This window comes from Eurosta solidaginis, chromosome 1 (genome assembly GCF_040869045.1).
Source record: "Eurosta solidaginis isolate ZX-2024a chromosome 1, ASM4086904v1, whole genome shotgun sequence".
Taxonomy (NCBI): Eukaryota; Metazoa; Arthropoda; class Insecta; order Diptera; family Tephritidae; genus Eurosta; species Eurosta solidaginis.
Window position 1 is genome coordinate 25,939,516 of NC_090319.1, and position 19,872 is coordinate 25,959,387.

Below are 19,872 nucleotides of genomic sequence, written 5' to 3' on the forward strand. Positions count from 1 at the left end.
CGATAACTCATTACAAAAGACAGATAAAGCGACGAAACTTGGTAGATGGGTTGACGTTATGACGCAGAATAGAAAATTAGTAAGATTTTGGACAACGGGCGTGGCCCCGCCCACTTTTACAAGAAGGTAATTTAAAAGTTTTGCAAGCTGTAATTTGGCAGTCGTTGAAGATATCATGATGAAATTTGGCAGGAACGTTACTACTATTACTCTATATGTGCTAAATAAAAATTAGCAAAATTGGATTAAGAACACGCCCACTTTTTAAAAAAAAATTTTTTTTAATTCAAATTTTAACAAAAAATTTAATATCTTTACTGTATATAAGTAAATTAAGTCAAAATTCAACTCCAGTAATGATATGATGCAACAAAATACAAAAATAAAAGAAAATTTCAAAATGGGCGTGGCTCCGCCCATTTTCATTTAGTTTGTCTAGAATACTTTTATTGCCATAAGTCGAACAAAAATTTACCAATCCTTCTCAAATTTGGTAGGAGCATAGATTCTATGACGGTAACTGTTCTCTGTGAAAATGGGCGAAATCTGTGGAAGCCACGCCCAGTTTTTATACACAGTCCACCGTCTGTCCTTCCGCTCGGCCATTAACACAATAACTTGAGCAAAATCCGATATATCTTTACTAAACTTAGCCCACGTACTTACCTGAGCTCACTTTTTCTTGGTATAAAAAATGGGCGAAATCTGACCATAACCACGCCCACTTTATCGATATCGAAAATTACGAAAAATGAAAAAAATGCCATAATTCTATACCAAATACGAAAAAAGGGATGAAACATGGTAACTGGATTGGTTTGTTGACGCAAAATATAACTTTGGAAAAATCTTTGTAAAATGGGTGTGACACCTACCATATTAAGTAGAAGAAAATGAAAAAGTTCTACAAGGCGAAATCAACAGCCCTTGGAATCTTGGCAGGAATACTGTTAGTGGTATTGCATATATAAATAAATTAGCAGTACCCGACAGATGATTTTCTGGATCACCTGGTCCACATTTTGGTGGATATCACGAGAACGCCTTCACATATACATCTAAGGGCCACTCGCTTTTAAAACCCTCATTAATACCTTTAATTTGATATCCATATCGTACAAAAACATACCAGAGTCACCCCTGTCCCACCCAAATGGCGATATCTCGAAAAGGCGTCCACCTATAGAACTAATGCCCCCTCTCTCTTAAAATGCTCAGTAACACCTTTCGTTTGATACCCATATCGTACAAACATTCTAGAGTAACCCCTGGCCCACCCTAATGGCGATATCTCGAAAAGGCGTCCACCTATAGACCTAGTGTCCACTCCCTCTTAAAATGCTCAGTAACACCTTTCGTTTGATACCCATATCGTACAAACATTCTAGAGTCACCCCGGGCCCACCCTAATGGCAATATCTCGAAAAGGCGTCCACCTATAGACCTAATGCCCACTCCCTCTTAAAATGCTCAGTAACAGCTTTCGTTTGATACCCATATCGTACAAACATTCTAGAGTCACACCTGGCCCACCCTAATGGCGATATTTCGAAAAGGCGTCCACCTATAGAACTAAGGATTACTCCCTTTTAAAATACTCATTACCACCTTTCATTTGATACCCATATCGTACAAACATTCTAGAGTCACACCTGGCCCACCCTAATGGCGATATTTCGAAAAGGCGTCCACCTATAGAACTAAGGATTACTCCCTTTTAAAATACTCATTACCACCTTTCATTTGATACCCATATCGTACAAACACATTCTAGAGTCACACCTGGCCCACCCTAATGGCGATATCTCGAAAAGGCGTCCACCTATAGACCTAATGTACACTCCCTCTTAAAATGCTCAGTAACACCTTTCGTTTGATACCCATATCATACAAACATTCTAGAGTCACCCCTGTCCCACCCTAATGGCGATATCTCGAAAAGGCGTCCACCTATAGACCTAATGCCCACTCCCTCTTAAAATGCTCAGTAACACCTTTCGTTTGATACCCATATCGTACAAACATTCTAGAGTCACACCTGGCCCACCCTAATGGCGATATCTCGAAAAGGCGTCCACCTATAGACCTAATGCCCACTCCCTCTTAAAATACTCAGTAACACCTTTCGTTTGATACCCATATCATACAAACATTCTAGAGTCACCCCTGTCCCACCCTAATGGCGATATCTCGAAAAGGCGTCCACCTATAGACCTAATGTACACTCCCTCTTAAAATGCTCAGTAACACCTTTCGTTTGATACCCATATCATACAAACATTCTAGAGTCACCCCTGTCCCACCCTAATGGCGATATCTCGAAAAGGCGTCCACCTATAGACCTAATGCCCACTCCCTCTTAAAATGCTCAGTAACACCTTTCGTTTGATACCCATATCGTACAAACATTCTAGAGTCACCCCTGGCCCACCCTAATGGCGATATCTCGAAAGGGCGTCCACCTATAGACCTAATGCCCACTCCCTCTTAAAATCCTCAGTAACACCTTTCGTTTGATGCACATATCGTACAAACACATTCTAGAGTCACCCCTGGCCCACCCTAATGACGATATCTCGAAAAGGCGTCCACCTATAGACCTCATGCCCACTCCCTCTTAAAATGCTCAGTAACACCTTTCGTTTGATACCCATACCGTACAAACATTCTAGAGTCACCCCTGGCCCACCCTAATGGCGATATCTCGAAAAGGCGTCCACCTATAGACCTAATGCCCACTCCCTCTTAAAATGCTCAGTAACACCTTTCATTTGATTCCCATATCGTACAAACACATTCTAGAGACACCCCTGGTCCACCTTTATGGCGATATCTCGAAACGGCGTCCACCTATGGAACTAAGGATCACTCCTTTTCAAAATACTCATTAACAGCTTTCATTTGATACCCATATCGTACAAACACATTATAGAATCACCCCTGGTCCACCTTAATGGGGACATCTCGAAAAGGCGTCCACCGATAGACCTAAGGCCCACTCCCTCTTAAAATGCTCAGTAACACCTTTCATTTGATACCCATATCGTACAAACAAATTCTAGAGTCAGCCCTGGTCTACCTTTATGGCGATATCCCTAAATGGCGTTCATCCATAGAACTATGGCCTATTCTCTCTTAAAATACTCTTTAATACCTTTCATTTGATACACATGTTATACAACCACATTCCAGGGTTACCCCAGATTGATTTTCCTTATTTTGTCTCCATAGCTCTCAACTGAGTATGTTATGTTCGGTTACACCCGAACTTAGCCTTCCTTACTTGTTTTATACTCAGTTGAGCAGAGCTCACAGAGTATATTAAGTTTGATTGGATAACGGTTGGTTGTACAGGTATAAAGGAATCGAGATAGATATAGACTTCCATATATCAGAATCATCAGGATCGAAAAAAAATTTGATTGAGCCATGTCCGTCCGTCCGTCTGTCCGTCCGTTAACACGATAACTTGAGTAAATTTTGACGTATCTTGATAAAATTTGGTATGTAGGTTCCTGAGCACTCATCTCAGATCGCTATTTAAAATGAACGATATCGGACTATAACCACGCCCACTTTTTCGATATCGAAAATTTCGAAAAACCGAGGAAGTGCGATAATTCATTACCAAAGACAGATAAAGCGATGAAACTTGGTAGGTGAGTTGAACTTATGTCGCAGAATAGAAAATTAGTAAAATTTTGGACAATGGGCGTGGCACCGCCCACTTTTAAAAGAAGGTAATTTAAAAATTTTTTAAGCTTTAATTTGGCAGTCGTTGAAGATATAATGATGAAATTTGGCAGGAACGTTACTCCTATAACTATATGTACGCTCAATAAAAATTAGCAAAATCGGAGAAGGACCACGCCCACTTTTAAAAAAAAATTTTTTTAAAGTAAAATTTTAACAAAAAATTTAATATCTTTACAGTATATAAGTAAATTATGTCAACATTAAACTCCAGTAATGATATGGTGCAACGAAATGCAAAAATTAAAGAAAATTTCAAAATGGGCGTGGCTCCGCCCTTTTTCATTTAATTTGTCTACGATACTTTTAATGCCATAAGTCGAACAAAAATTTACCAATCCTTTTGAAATTTGGTAGGGGCATAGATTTTATGACGCTAACTGTTTTCTGTGAAAATGGGCGAAATCGGATGAAGCCACGCCCAGTTTTTATACACAGTCGTCCGTCTGTCCTTCAGCATGGCCCTTAACACGATAACTTGAGCAAAAATCGACATATCTTTACTGAACTTAGTTCACGTACTTATCTGAACTCACTTTATCTTGGTATAAAAAATAAACGAAATCCGACTATGACCACGCCCACTTTTTCGACATCGAAAATTACTAAAAATGAAAGAAATGCCATAATTCTATACCAAATACGAAAAAAGGGATGAAACATGGTAATTGGAATAGTTTATTGACGCGAAATATAACTTTGGAAAAAACTTTGTAAAATGGTTGTGACACCTACCATATTAAATAGAAGAAAATGAAAAAGTTCTGCAGGGTGAAATAAAAAACCCTGGAAATCTTGGCAGGTATTACATATATAAATAAATTAGCGGTATCCAACAGATGATGTTCTGGGTCACCCTGGTCCACATTTTGGTCGATATCTATCGCCTTCACATATACAACTACCACCACTCCCTTTTAAAACCCTCATTAATACCTTTCATTTGATACCCATATCGTGCAAACAAATTCTAGAGTCAACCCTGATCCACCTTTATGGCGATATCCCTAAATGGCGTTCGCCTATAGAACTATGGCCCACTCCCTCATAAAATACTCTTTAATACCTTGCATTTGTTATCAATGTCATACAAACACATTCCAGGGTTTCCCTTGGTTCATTTTCCTGCATGGTTATTTTCCTTTATGTTGTCACCATAGCTCTCAACTGAGTATGTAATGTTCAGTTACACCCGAACTTAACCTTCCTTACTTGTTTTTTTTTTTTGTTGTCTGCTTAGCAACGACAACTCGCCTTTATTTGGTGTGACCATAATGATGATGGCAGTTTAGTGTAAATGAAGGAAGACGAAGACGACATACACTCAGAGAAAAACGCCGTTCTAAAATCCAGCACCACCGGACTCAATTCAAGCTTTTCATGTTCTTACTTTTTTGTTCTTGAAAAACGAACGACCTGTTCTTAAAACAATAACCGTGTTCTTGAACTGACACCATTTTCTTGAAAAGAGAACGGCTGGTCATAAAATATGAACGAATGTTCTATTAATGAGAACGATGTTCTTAAATTAAGTTCAAGAAAAAAGAAACGGTACAATTCGTGTGCACTACAATGTTAAGTACAACATTTGCCACAAGCTACCAAGCAGTTGTAGTGGCCCAGCGGCTATAATGTTGCGGTTGCGATCGTATGGTGCGAGTTCGATCACCGTCAAACTCTAAAGTTCTTTAAAACATTTTTTTGTATTCTATTTTTTTAACTCTTATTTTTCGTTTAGTTCCATTCGCATATGTACAGGTAATTCTCAAACTTGTTATGAAATGTTCTAAATATATATTCAGATTGCATCATCAAATAATAAAAATTTCTCGATAAGAGAAATATATGAAAAAATGCATATTATGCGTTTTTTCGAACCTTTTGGCTTTTAATAATAGTTTTTTTGTTATTAATATTTTTTTATTAATAACAAAAAAATTATTTATTAATAAAAAATAAATAAATAATGGGGTAACATATAAAAAATTACCTCCCTCCCACCAATGATCAAGCACAAACCGTTCTTGAATTGAGACCGAAAACTATTAAAACGACCACAAAACGTTCTCGAAGCGTGAGAACGAAAAATCTTAAATCAAGCCCAAGTACTGCTTGAAATGAGCACAGAAGATTCACACATAAATACCAAACTGGTCATAAAATACGAACGGTGTGCTTGGAAAAACTGTTCTTAAAACAAGCCCATCGGTCACGAGTTAAGAAAAAACGTACTTAACAGACTTTTGTCAACGAATGTTCTTAATTTTGAACTTGTTTCGTTCGTTTTAGAACGATTTTTTCTCTGAGTGTACTAACATATCGGAAGCTCTGCAGATTTACTAGCTCTGCCGTCATTATCATCCCAGCTAAGCACGGTCAACAACTCGCTTGGCGTAATTGCGCTAACTCACTAAGTTGTTACTGGCTTTGGCGCTCGCGTTATGGTATTAACGCCAAAAAATTAGCGCATTTACCCAGACTGACTGCGCAATTTTTTGAAATTAGTTCGAATTTTTCAAATATTCCATTCATATACAAGCTAGCGGAACTTTTCCGGTCATATTTCAAAAAATTGATATGCAAGCAACGTTCAGCTAAAAAATCCGAAGAATAATTTATGCGGTGTTGATTGTGAAAGGATTCTTTGAGGTCTTAATTCGCACGCTCGTTTTTCCTATGCATGTAAACTTATGTCTTCTTTTGTTGACTATATGGAATTGTATAAATGTATGTGCAATGTAAAGACATACAACAGTTGCAGAGAAAAACGAAATGCGCTTACTTACATGAAATGATATCGAAAGGATCTAAAAAATAGGATTTTTTGCAAATTTTATAAAAAAAATCAAATATTTTGTTTTTCCAAGTGCGTGCAACTTCTAAGTTAAGTATACGCGCATTTACTGAATTATTTGCGATTCGATGTCATACAGTCAAGTCAATTAAAAAGTCTCTGTCAAATACGTGACTAAAAATCGTATTTAAGGAGAAATGATTTAGTGAGAGCGACAGGTATAATGACTTTAAGAAATTGTTAGGATGAAGTAAAATATTTGGATGATACAATTATATTATTCCTTTTCTTTTCTTTTCTTTAAGTTTTGCAACTTCAAACACTTTACTTAAGGATAAGAAGTATTTTGACGATATAAGAAGTGCCTGACAAATATTTTCTTAGCGATAAAACGATGCGACTTAAAATATTTCAGACTGCTTTACTTTTAAATTAAGTATGTACAAATAAGAACTTAAATAACAATGAAAATTAAAACTGTAGTAAATTGCTTAAAGTGCGCATAGTGCACGATTTTGAGGTGGCGATGGACTTCGTACCGACTATTTTTGCTGAGCATACAGCAGCGACCAGAAAAATAGGAAGGGCAATTTTCTTCAAATTTAAACAATAAAACTTTTTTTATAATTTGGGACAAATTTAAACAACGCGACGTCAGGACGTACAAGGCGACAAACGCTACGATTATACCTTGTAAATCCTTTAAAAGTCTTTCTCCTGCAGTGGGATTTGAACCCGAAATCCAGCGATGATTGAATATTGACAAAGTCATGCGAAGTCCATGTGTTATTATTTGTATGAACCAATGACACTGTGATTTGTGCTGCGACTAAATGGCACTATATGTCGCAGTAAACTGATACGTAAGCGTCTATGCGACATCAAGCAATAGCTGCGTAGCCTTTACTGCGACCTCTAGTAGTAGATTGCAGCACAAATCACGGATTCATTCAGTTGTGGGGAGGTGTAATTGGGCCTGTGATCCGGATTATGAGTAAAAGTGATTGTGAACTGCGATTTGAATGATGTCACTGTTCTGCCACAGTCACTGATACAGTTCGTTACTGGGAAGTTATAGATCATGTTGTTCCTCAACAATTTTTCAATAAAAGGAAGGAAAATGGGAATAATTTTTTTGAAATTTTTTCCGCGAGACATATTCTGCGTTTGGATTAAGAAAATCTCGCTATGCTCTATGCGGGCTTGCTTCAACCTTTTCACCATTTATTGGCCTTTTATATCGACAGCTGAGTGGAGTATCACCCTATTTCAGCTGTCAGTTCGAAAACGCTTTATCTGAGAATACTTTTCAAAAACATCCCCTTCCAGAATTTGTTTCAAAAATGGCTTCTTTAAACGAATTTTTAAATAGGGCGTTTTTGAAACAAACTCTGAAGTAGGACATTATTCAAACGTTTGCTGCGATTGGTTCAAAATCATACACTGCGCTACGTCAAGTGTAGTAGTGAATTTGGAAAAAAAAGCACGAGGTGTTGTTTGGTTGATTGTTGTGGGAAAAATTTGTAAAAATAAAAACAAACCAACTTGACACAGAGCATACCTATAACGTGCATACAAAAACAACGTCGAAACCAAGTTGACATTAATTTTGCGTGTAACATTGAGTTTTATGAGACTCATAAATACAAGACAAGAGCAACTCGTTTATACAAATATAAATACTTTCTTCAATAGCTCGGCACAAAAAGCTTAACCTGACGAGGACCAACAAAAACAATAGAGATTTCGCCTGCAACGCAAGGTTGGAGTAGAGTTTAATGCTCGTTGTGAGTTAACTAATTGTTGCTTGCAAGGAGTAATGTTTTAGCTTGATAACAACAATATAATTGTTGTAATTCTTGCTTAAAATGTATGCGTATAGACAAAAAAAGATACAAGTATGTGTAGAAGGGTTGATGTGTAACAGCTTGAGGTAATTTTCAACTTTGTAAAACAAGTGTTTTTCTCATTCTGAAGATTTTAATGAACGCAGCAGCTGCGTGTGGAAGTGCTGTTCTGAAGGAAGTTGATTTTGGTTTAGAATATTTTTAAATTAAACATTTTGGTTGACAGTTGAACAGAATTGATGCACCAACAATCATCTGCTTTCCTTTAGGGGGCTTAGTCTAATATGAAAATAATTTCATTTGGTTCTACCGCTTTCTCTCCATCTGCCTCTACCTTTTTTGCGTTTTTTTTTTATTGCTATTACTCTCTCCGTTCCTTATATTTTTTATCTTTTCATTTTTCTACTCTTCTGCCTGGCTTTCCTCCATTCCCTTTTGGTATTTTCTTGCCTTTCCCTGTTTATTTTTCTTTGATTCCTTCTACTTTTGCCTTTCTCTACCTTTTAAACTGATTATTAATTTTCCACTGCCATTTCTCCCTCTTACTTCACCCTCTCCTTTCCTTTCCTCTTTCCTTTCACCCTTACCTTTACCTTCGGTTTCCGGCTTCTAGCTCCCACTCCATTCCCCTTTTATTTTCTGGTCTCCGTCTCTTTCCCTTACTCTTTCCTTCTTTCACTCCCTCACCAGTTTTTCCACAAAACCTTTCCCCTTCCCCTTTTTTCGCTCCCTTTTTCTCCTCCTTCCTTCTCGTTTTCTGATATTCACTCACTTTTCTCAAGCCATACCACTCTCTTTTTATCTAATCTTACTTTCTCTTCCTCTTCATCTTACTGTCCTCTCTGTCACTCCCTCTTTTCTTTCCCTCACCTTCCCGCTATTCTTTTTCCTAAAACGTTCTCCTCCCCGTTCCTTTATTTCTTTCCTCCCTTTTCCACTACATTTCCCTTTCCGCTCTGGCTTTACCTCTCTCTCAAAATTGCATACTACTTCTTATTTGAAGTACATATTTTGTCCAAATACTGACTTTTTTTTTAAATATTTTCCTTTTTCGATACCTCTCTTCACCTGCTTCTGGTATTTTAGTCATATAATTTGAGATCCATTCAACTTGTTAAAAGTAGGATCACTTTTGGAATATGTGGAGGCCACTTTGAGACCATTTTGAAATGGGTTTCGGGATCTATTGGGGGTAATTTTCCTGTAACTTGAGAACAATTTCGGGTTCGAATAGAACTAGTTATTTTGAATAATTTCGGAACTGGTTTTCAATCATTTTGGGATTGTTTTTGCGAGATTATTGGGGTTTTTTGGGTATACTGTCGGCACTTTTTTTTAGAATTATTTCGGGATTATCACAGTACACTCACAGAAAAATCATTCTAAACCGAAAGAAACAAGTTCAAAATTAAGAACATTCGTTGACAAAAGTCTGTTAAGTACGTTTTTTCTTAACTCGTGGCCGATGAGCTTGTTTTAAGAACAGTTTTTCGAAGCACACCGTTCTTATTTTATAGCCACTTTGGTATTGATGTGTGAACCTTCTGTGCTCATTCAAGCACTACTTGCGCTTGATTTAAGATTTTTCGTTCTCACGCTTCAAGAACGATTTGTGTTCTCAATTCAAGAAAGATTTGTGCTTGATCATTGGTGGTAGTGGGAAGGTACCATTTATTTTTTTTTTATTAATAAATAATTTTTTTGTCATTAATAAAAAGTATTAATACCAAAAAAATATTATCAATTGTTTTTGTTTTTATCGGCCTATTGATAAATCATTCAAGGTTCGAATCGAGCTCAAGGCCAGAATAATAATTTTTTTTTTTTGTTTTTTTAAAATAAAAAATAAAAATAATTATCATAAAAAAAAAAAAAAAAATATTGTTCTGGCCTTGAGCTCGATTCGAACCTTGAATGATTTGTCAATAGGCCGATAAAAACAAAAACAATTGTTAATAAACCATGAGCACTTGGGAATGTCAAACAAAGTAATTGACAATAAACAAAAATCCAGCATTATCAGTGATTTGCACCAGATGGCGCAACACTGAATAAATATAGTTGGTAAAAAGGAATAGAAGTAGCAAATTTGCCAGTCAAACAAACCACCGCTGTATAGCTAACTGGTTAGCGCAGCATGCCTAAAGCGTACTGATGATGAAGGCTTAGCACCCTTCGAAATGGATCTATCTGCGCAGCTATGGCAGGTTGTCTGAAAAATTTTTTACTTACTATTCCAAAAACAAAATACAATTTTTCAAATTTAGAAAAATAAAAAAATAACAATAATTATCATTAAAAAAAAAAAAATTATTGTTCTGTCCTTGAGCTCGATTCGAACCTTGAAAAAAATATTATTAAATTCCAAAAGATAAGAAAAAACGCATAATATGGTTTTTTTTTTTATCTCTCATTGAGAAATTCTTTTGATGATACAATCTGAATATATATTTAGAACATTTCATAACAAGTTTGAGAATTATCTGTGCATATGTGAATGGAACTGAACGAAAAATAAGAGTTAAAAAACAGAATATAAAAAAAATTGTTTTAAAAAACTTCAGAGTTTAACCACAACATCATAGCCGCTGGGCCACTACAACTGCTTGATAACTTGTGCCAAATGTTGTATTTAACATTGTAGTGCACACGAATTATACCGTTTCTTTTTTCTTGAACTTAATTTAAGAACACTGTTCTTAATTTAAGAACATTGTTCTCATTAATAGAACATTTGTCCATATTTTAAGACTAGCCGTTGCCGACCAAGAAAATGGTTGTCAGTTCAAGAACAAGGTTTTTGTTTTGAGAACAGGTCGTTCGTTTTTCAAGAACAAAAAATTAAGAACATGAAAAGCTTGAATTGAGTCCGGTCGTGCTGGATTTTAGAACGGCGTTTTTCTCTGATGGTAGGAAGATCCGATTTCGGTTCCGACTGTTTAGAATCGGTTGCCTAACGAAAGTCGATCCGTAGAAGAGTTTAATGGAAAAACATATAGGAGCAGTTCACGATCAGGTGCAAATGGTTGTTGTTGTTGTTGTAGCAAATGGTCTTACACCGTTGCATTGTATACCATACGCAATGCAACAGCAAAATACATGCAAATACTCTTGTCAAATATCAATTGCTTTTGGAAAACAATCCAGAAAGCATCATTCAAAACAGCTGATTTTTCCTGCAAGACAATTTTCTGTAAGATTACCAATGGTCTAGGCCTTGATGGATAATGATCCGGCACTTTACGGTAACTAGAACCTTTAAATACCAACTGGACCATATCTGAAACGATTGGATATGGCCGCGTTGAACCTTCTAAGTCACCCTGCCTGCAGCCCATAGTTCCGTAAGGAACTTGTAGCCGCTATTGCGACGCCTGCTAAATATGTGTATAATACATTCATATTTGTAACAGGATTCACCCCGAGTAAGTGAGGTTGAAAATCTGGTTGAAGAAGCTGTGAAGCTATAAAGCTTGGTACTGCGCTTGGGCGTAACTTAACGGAGACCTTGGGTTAGGTTAAGTTCAGAGGACATGCGTGGGAATTTCCTATACTTCCGCTCGGATACATTTTTGTCCACTGTTCGTGCCCGGTGGTGGCACAGCCATCCAACCATATTACTTCCTATTGGTTCTCAACGAACCTCCTGCTTTCCATGATGAACTTGTAGTAGCAGTGAAAATTCCAAACCTTTTCCAGATTGTCGAAAAACCGTGCGCCCTAAAATCTATGTCGTATCTTTTGCAGTTCGGAACACTGGCAGAAAAAGTGATGAATCTACTCTTCTTCCTCCTCATCTTGATGGCTTCTGCAGAGAAAGCTTGTTGGTATGGGCTACTGTCCGAGCATATCTGCAAAAGCGCAATGAGCTGTGATGACACCCGTAGGTACTCTCACTGCAAATTTGTTAAACTTGAGAAGAAAGCTAGCTCCTTTCCTATCCTAATCTCGTATGCCTCGATTTTGCTCTGGAGATGACCTGGTGGTGGCGTTCTGAGCTGTCCGCCTGGCTTGCGGTAAATTCAATGTCGCTCTGGCCCGGGATCCAGCAAAGGGAGAGTACTGGGTCACTTATGGAAATCAGGCTCGACACCTCCGCACTATTTTCGACTTAATCACATTGAATTCTAATGCCTTCATGGCGGCCTGCCGACCAATTTTGTAACATTGAAGTCTGGGACCGTACTATCTTTGAGCAGTCTGGCTGCCCTATCTATGGCATAGACCTCCGCCTGGAATACCTTACATGAGTCAGTAAGTCGGTACAATTGGTTTACCTGCAAATGCTTTTAGTACATTCCAGCTGCACTTCCCTTTTCCATTTTTGAGCCGTCTGTGTGGTTTGTAATGCCTCTACCACTGTCTCGGCCTTCTTCCCATTCTCCCCTAAAGAATATAGTATGTCTGAACCTGAACCGCCGTCATATTGTCGGTGTCGCTGGCGGAGACCTTTGTTATAACCTATACCATACTTATATTTTAAATAAATCAAGGGCCTTCCTCTCCATCCACACCTAAAAACGCCATGAAGTATAAATGATTAACGAATTCACGTCGCTTTACTATTTTGTTCCAAAATTACCGCAGCACGCATTTGTGTATGCAACTTTTAACATTCCTTAGCAAAAAAATAACAGTATACCCAAATTCGTCCACTCGGAATAAATACTTTTTAAGCATATATGAATTTCGTTTAAGTTACAATATTTTCTTCTTAAAACAATGTGAGTTCAACGCCCTATAGATCTGCGTTCGAAATATTGTTCGTATCCTTCAAGATTTCATAGAACTTTCAAAAATTAAAAAAAAAAGAAAATGTTTAAATCGGTAACCAAAATCACAGTCTTTTCGCTTATTAAAATTTAGTCTAACAAGTAAGGAAGGCTAAGTTCGGGTGTAACCGAACTTTACATACTCAGCTGAGAGCTTTGGGGACAAAATAAGGGAAAATAACCATGTAGGAAAATGAACCTTGGGTAACCCTGTAATGTGTTTGTATGAAATGTGGACGCCTTTTCGAGATATCGCCATAAAGGTGGACCAGGGGTGACTCTAGAATATGTTTGTACGATATAGGTATCAAATTAAAGGTATTAATGAGGGTTTTAAAAGGGAGTGGAATTTAGTTGTATATGTGAAAGCGTTTTCGAGATATCGAGCAAAATATGGATCACGGTAACCCAGAACATCATCTGTCGGGTACCGCTAATTTATTTATATATGTAATACCACGAAACAGTGTTCCTGCCATGAGGCCAAGGGCTTTTGATTTCGCCATGCAGAACTCTTTCATTTTCTTCTACTTAATATGGTAGGTGTCACACCCATTTTACAAAGTGTTTTCTAAAGTTATATTTTGAATCAAAAAACCAATCCAAACACAATTTTTCATCCCTTTTTTCGTATTTGGTATATAGTTATGGCATTTTTTAAATTTTTAGAAAACTTCGATATCGAAAAAGTGGGCATGGTCATAGTCGGATTTCGCCCATTTTCAATACCAACATAAATTGAACTCATATAAGTACGTGAACTAAGTTTAGTAAAGATATATCGGTTTTTGCTCAAGTTATCGTGTTAACGGCCGATCGAAAGGTCAGAAGGTCGACTTTGTATAAAAACTGGGCGTGGCTTCAAACCGATTTCGCCCATTTTCACAGAAAACTGTTATCGTCATAGAGGCTATGCCCTTACCAAATTTCACAAGGATTGGTATATTTTTGTTCGACTTATGGCATTAAAAGTATTCTAGAAAAATTAAATGAAAAAGGACGAATCCACGCCCATTTTGTAATTTTCTTTTATATTTGTATTTTGTTCAACCATATCATTAGTGGAGTTGAATGTTGACATAATTTACTTATATACTGTAAAGATATTAAATTTTTGTTAAAATTGTACTTAAAAAAATTTTTTTTAAAAGGTGGGCGTATTTGTCATCCGATTTTGCTAATTTTTATTTAGAACACATATAGCAATAGGACGTTCCTGCCAAATTTCATCATGATATCTTCAACGATTGCCAAACTACAGCTTGCAAACATTTTAAATTACCTTCTTTTAAAAGCTGCCGGTGCCACGCCCATTGTCCAAAATTATACAAATTTTCTATTCTGCGTCATAAGTTCAACCCACCTACCAAGTTTCATCGCTTTATCCGTCCTTGGTAATGAATTATCTCAGTTTTTTGGTTTTTCGAAATTTTCGCTATCGATCAAGATACCTCAAAATTTACTCAAGTTATCGTGTTTACGGTTTTTATGAATTTCTTTTTTCGCCCAAATCATTTTGATGTATAGAAGTCTATATCTATCTCGATTAGTTGTGAGCTCTGCTCAGCTGAGTATAAAAAAGCAAAAATTTTAAAGAGTTTAAAAGCCGTCTTAATTTTTAGCCCGCCTTTTTTGCGTTTAACGGTGGAGCAATATTTTTATGGAAGGATATGGACGACGCTTATCTAAAATCTCAACTGACTGCTTTGAAATCGAAAAAAATTCCCTAACTTTTGACTCTTCCTAAGCGTTTAGAACGTATAGTGGTGTCTACATAATTAAAATTCTTTTATTTTCAGGCAGTATTCACAACCGCTTTTATCTTTAACTGTTTTGCTTGTTTTCAATCAAAATACAACGCCTTTTTTTCTGCATTCAAGTTCAATACTTAACGCAAAATCCACAGCAATTGAACGAATACCAAAAGTTTTATATCAAAATATTCAACTTTTTTTAGAACTAGACAGATAAAATTTTCTAAATTTAACGGTAGTCGATAGCTTTTTGTAACTTGCACATACATAGTTGAGGTCGAATAAAATGAGCTACAAAACTCTGTACTCGAAATATTTCTCAAGAATCCTAAAAAAAAAATTTGAAAACTTCGATGTCGAATTGGTGGTATTCGTTGAATTACTGTAATACTGTAGAGGCAGTTCTGAATGCTGCCTGAAAATAAAATATTTCTAATTTTTTGAACACCACAGTGCCTCTATGAAATTAGATTTTTCTAAAAATTTAAACAATCCACAAACCATCATTCCAAACAGCTGCTTTTTCTTGCAAGAAAATTTTCTGTAAGATTAACAATGGTCTAGGCGTTGATGGATAATGATCCGGCACGTTACGGTAACTAGAACCTTTAAATACCAACTGGACCATATCGGAAACGATTGGATATGGCCGCGTTGAACCTTCTAAGTCACCCTGCCTGCAGCCCCTAGTTCCGTAAGGAACTTGTAGCCGCTATTGCGACGCCTGCTAAATATGTGTATAAAACATTCATATTTGTAACAGGAATCGCCCCGAGTAAGTGATGTTGAAAATCTGGTTGAAGAAGTTGTGAAGCTATAAAGCTTGGTACTGCGCTTGGGCGTAACTTAACGGAGACCTTGGGTTAGGTTAAGTTCAGAGGACATGCATGGGAATTTCCTATACTTCCGCTCGGAGACATTTTTGTCCACTGCTGGTGCCCGGTGGTGGCACAACCATCCAACCATATTACTTCCTATTGGTTCTCAACGAACCTCTTGCTTTCCTTGATGAACTTGTAGTAGCAGTGAAAATTCCAAACCTTTTCCAGATTGTCGAAAAAACGTGCGCCCTAAAATCTATGTCGTATCTTTTGCAGTTCGGAACACTGGCAGAAAAAGTGATGACTCTACTCTTCTTCCTCCTCACCCTGATGGCTTCTGCAGAGAAAGCTGGTTGGTATGAGCCACTGTCCGAGCATATCTGCAAAAGCGCAATGAGCTGTGATGACACCCGTAAGTACTCTCACTGCAAATTTGTTAAACTTGAGAAGAAAGCTAGCTCCTTTCCTATCCTAATCTCGCATGCCTCGATTTTGCTCTGGAGATGACCTGGTGGTGGCGTTCTGAGCTGTCCGCCTGGCTTGCGGTAAATTCAATGTCGCTCTGGCCCGGGATCCAGCAAAGGGAGAGTACTGGGTCACTTATGGAAATCAGGCTCGACACCTCCACACTATATTGGACTTAATCACATTGAATTATAATGCCTTCATGGCGGTCTGTCGACCAATTTTGTAACATTGAAGTCTGGGACCGTACTATCTTTGAGCAGTCTGGCTGCCCTATCTATGGCATAGACCTCCGCCTGAAATACCGTACATGAGTCAGTAAGTCGGTACGATTGGTTTACCTGCAAATGCTTTTAGTACATTCCAGCTGCACTTCCCTTTTCCATTTTTGAGCCGTCTGTGTAGTTTGTAATGCCCCTACCACTGTCTCGGCCTCCTTCCCATTCTCCCCTAAAGGATATAGTATGTTCTGAACCTGAACCGCCGTCATATTGTCGGTGTCGCTGTCGCTGGCGGAGACCTTTGTTATAACCTATACCATACTTACATTTTAAATAAATCAAGGGCCTTCCCCTCCATCCACACCTAAAAACGCCATGAAGTATAAATGATTAACGAATTCACGTCGCTTTACTATTTTGTCCCAAAATTACCGCAGCACGCATTTGTGTATGCAACTTTTAACATTCGTTAGCAAAAAAAAATAACAGTATACCCAAATTCGTCCACTCAGAATAAATACTTTTTAAGCATATATGAATTTCGTTTAAGTTACAATATTTTCTTCTTAAAACAATGTGAGTTCAAAGCCCTATAGATCTGCGTTTGTATCCTTCAAGAGTTCATACAACTTTCAAAAATTAAAAAAAAAAAATGTGTAAATCGAAAACCAAAATCGCAGTCTTGTGGCTTATTAAATTTTAGTCTAAAAAAGCAAAAAATTTTAAATAATTTAAAAACCGTCTTGATTTTTTAGTCGGCCTTTCCTGCGTTTAACGGTGGAGCAATATTTTTATGGAAGGATATGGACGACGCCTATCTAAGAACTCAACGCGATTAATACCAACACATTGTAAGGTTTAAACTCAACTGGCTTAAGCCGTTTTTATGACTTTCTGATTTGAAATCGAAAAAAAATTCCCCAACTTTATTGCTTTTCAAAAACGTTTAGAACGTACAGTGGTGGCCACATAATTAGAATTCTTTTATTTTCAGGCAGTATTTACAACTGTTATTATCTTTAACTGTTTTGTTAATTTTCAATCAAAATATAATGTTTTTTTTTTTCTGAATACAAGTTCAACACGTAACACAAAATTCACAGCAATTCAACGAATACCAAAAGTTTTATACCAAAATTTTCAACTTTTTTTAGAACTAGACATAAAATTCTCAAAATTAAACGGTAGTCGATAGCATTTTGAAACTTGCACATAGTTGAGGTCGAATTCAATGAGCTACAAAACTCTGTACTCGAAATATTTCTCAAGAAACCTAATAAGAAATTTGAAAACTTCGATGTCGAATTGTTGGTATTCGTTGAATTACTGTAATACTTTTTGAATTGTTAAAGATAAAGGCAGTTCTGAATGCTGCTGAAAATAAAATGTTTCTAATTATGTGAACACCACCGTGCCTCTATGAAATTAGATTTTTCTAAAAATTTTAATTAAAATTAAAAATGAATGTTTGAAAATATTTTTTTTTTTTTTTGTAGGTTATATTTATAAATTTGGGTATATGAATAAACATACCTACATTTTTATTTTTAGCAAGTAAATTTTATTTTACATAACAAACTTCATTTTCCCATGTTTCAAATTAAAAAAAAATAAAGAACACCTAACAAAATCTTTGAATTTCCAAGCCACACAAACTCTTACTTACCATAAGTCTTGTTGCAGTCAAATTATGTATTCACTGCGAAATTTTTAATTAGTTGTGAAAGGTGCAAATGAATAAGATTTATATTTTGTGTACGTATGTATGTGTGTCTGTGTATGTGTATAAGCATTTTGTCTGAGTAAGACACTTTTTTCTTTTTTCTGTTTGGAATGCCAAACTTTTTGTTGGCTTGTTTGGCACAGGCTTTTTGAGGTTATAAATTTTAAATCTGTTAATATTAAGTATTCCAATATCTTTGTTTTCATTTTTCTTGTTCTCACGTTTTTCACCGCCATCCTTTCCTGCCCATCTGCAAGCGAGGTGCCGCAGGAGCACCTTATTTGTTTATTTGTGCTATTAAAGCGTGTAATGATGCAAATTTGTAGAATTTCTGGCACGCGTTACAAAATTACATTAATTATCCCTTTGTTGTTTTGCGGCGACAAAAAAAGTTGTTTTCTGATTTGTTAAAGTCATAAAAGGTCATTTGTTTTTTAACAAATTTTAATTCAGGTAACTGTCGAGGGACGATTTTAGCGGGACGAGATTTATTTATTTATTTATTACGGCTTAACTTAGACTATTACGGCTTAACTTTGAGCCAAATTCCCGGGATTTATAAAAATTTTCCGGGACATTTGAAAAATAAGAAACACCTATATATTTGTATGGGTTGCCCATTTCGGCGAAATAATTTTTAGATAGGATTAAACTTTTTAAACTCATTTATCTATAACAAATATTTTTATGAAACAGGCTAATAATTAATAGGGTTACTGTGTTTAATGCGAATTCAATATTGTATGGATTCATTTTGTTTTTAGCGTTATTTTAAAACACAACACTGCCCCATGCAAAATGAATATTTAGGTGTGCGATATGTCAAACATTGACAATATTCAGAACTACAGTAGGGATGAATTTTTATTCTTTACAGAGTTGCATGCAATATGCTAATGACCTGAATACAATCGAAGCCGCAAATATGGCCATGTTGCGTATCAGATTATAATTTATTAATTTTGATATTGTGAAAATGCCGGGACATGGCATTTCCCGGCGGGACACTTTAAAATTTGTGAAAAATACGGGATGTCCCGTCCAATACGGAATATTTGGCAACGCTGGGCTCTAGAGCAATCTTACGTATGCTGCGGGATACAGGCCATCGATTCATTAAAGCGCAAAGATAACTGAGCGGCGATGCAGAGAGAGTGATGCGCTGCAGTATATGCTTCGGCAACTTATTGTGTGCGTGGGCGTTTGGTGATGCATAAGCGAGACATGGCTTGGACGCACCATGAGTGATACTTCTGGAGACGACTACTTTAGCACTTTGACATCGTTTGGTAGTTCATTAAAATATTTTAAGCCTTTATAGTACAAATAACATTTATTGCCATCTGTTATGAATATTATGAATTATTGGAATAGAATTGAACAGAATTACCGTTTTCCGATTTTTGAAAATAAGTATACAGAATTTCAGAATGATCGGTTCTGTAATTTAATGGTGAAAGCTTTGTAAACTTTATGACTGCACACCGCAATTGAAACATTTTCATTGTATACATTTTTTAAAATTTTCTATATAATATCTGCAAAACTTAATCACACCTTAATTTTCTTTTTATTATTTGCAGCCGAAGGTATAACTATAATGGAACAGGCCGTAGAGATTTTATAACGGATCGGAGAAAGGATCAGGTAAAAGTGATAATCCAGCCTTTAATAAAACAAAATACATATGAACATATCTCAAAATAATTAACTTTCCTAAAT

The 19,872-nt window shown here is 36.5% G+C and overlaps 1 protein-coding gene across 3 annotated transcripts in view; it reads left to right on the forward strand.

The window, feature by feature from the left end:
- Positions 1-19,872, forward strand: part of LOC137250470 (TBC1 domain family member 5 homolog A-like) — a 217,561-nt gene that overhangs the window by 116,266 nt on the left and 81,423 nt on the right. For all 3 annotated transcript variants that reach the window (XM_067783357.1, XM_067783365.1, XM_067783353.1), the window contains exon 2: positions 19,734-19,797. In XM_067783357.1, coding sequence (XP_067639458.1) covers positions 19,734-19,797 — 64 coding nt within the window. The remainder of the gene's footprint in view (positions 1-19,733; positions 19,798-19,872) is intronic.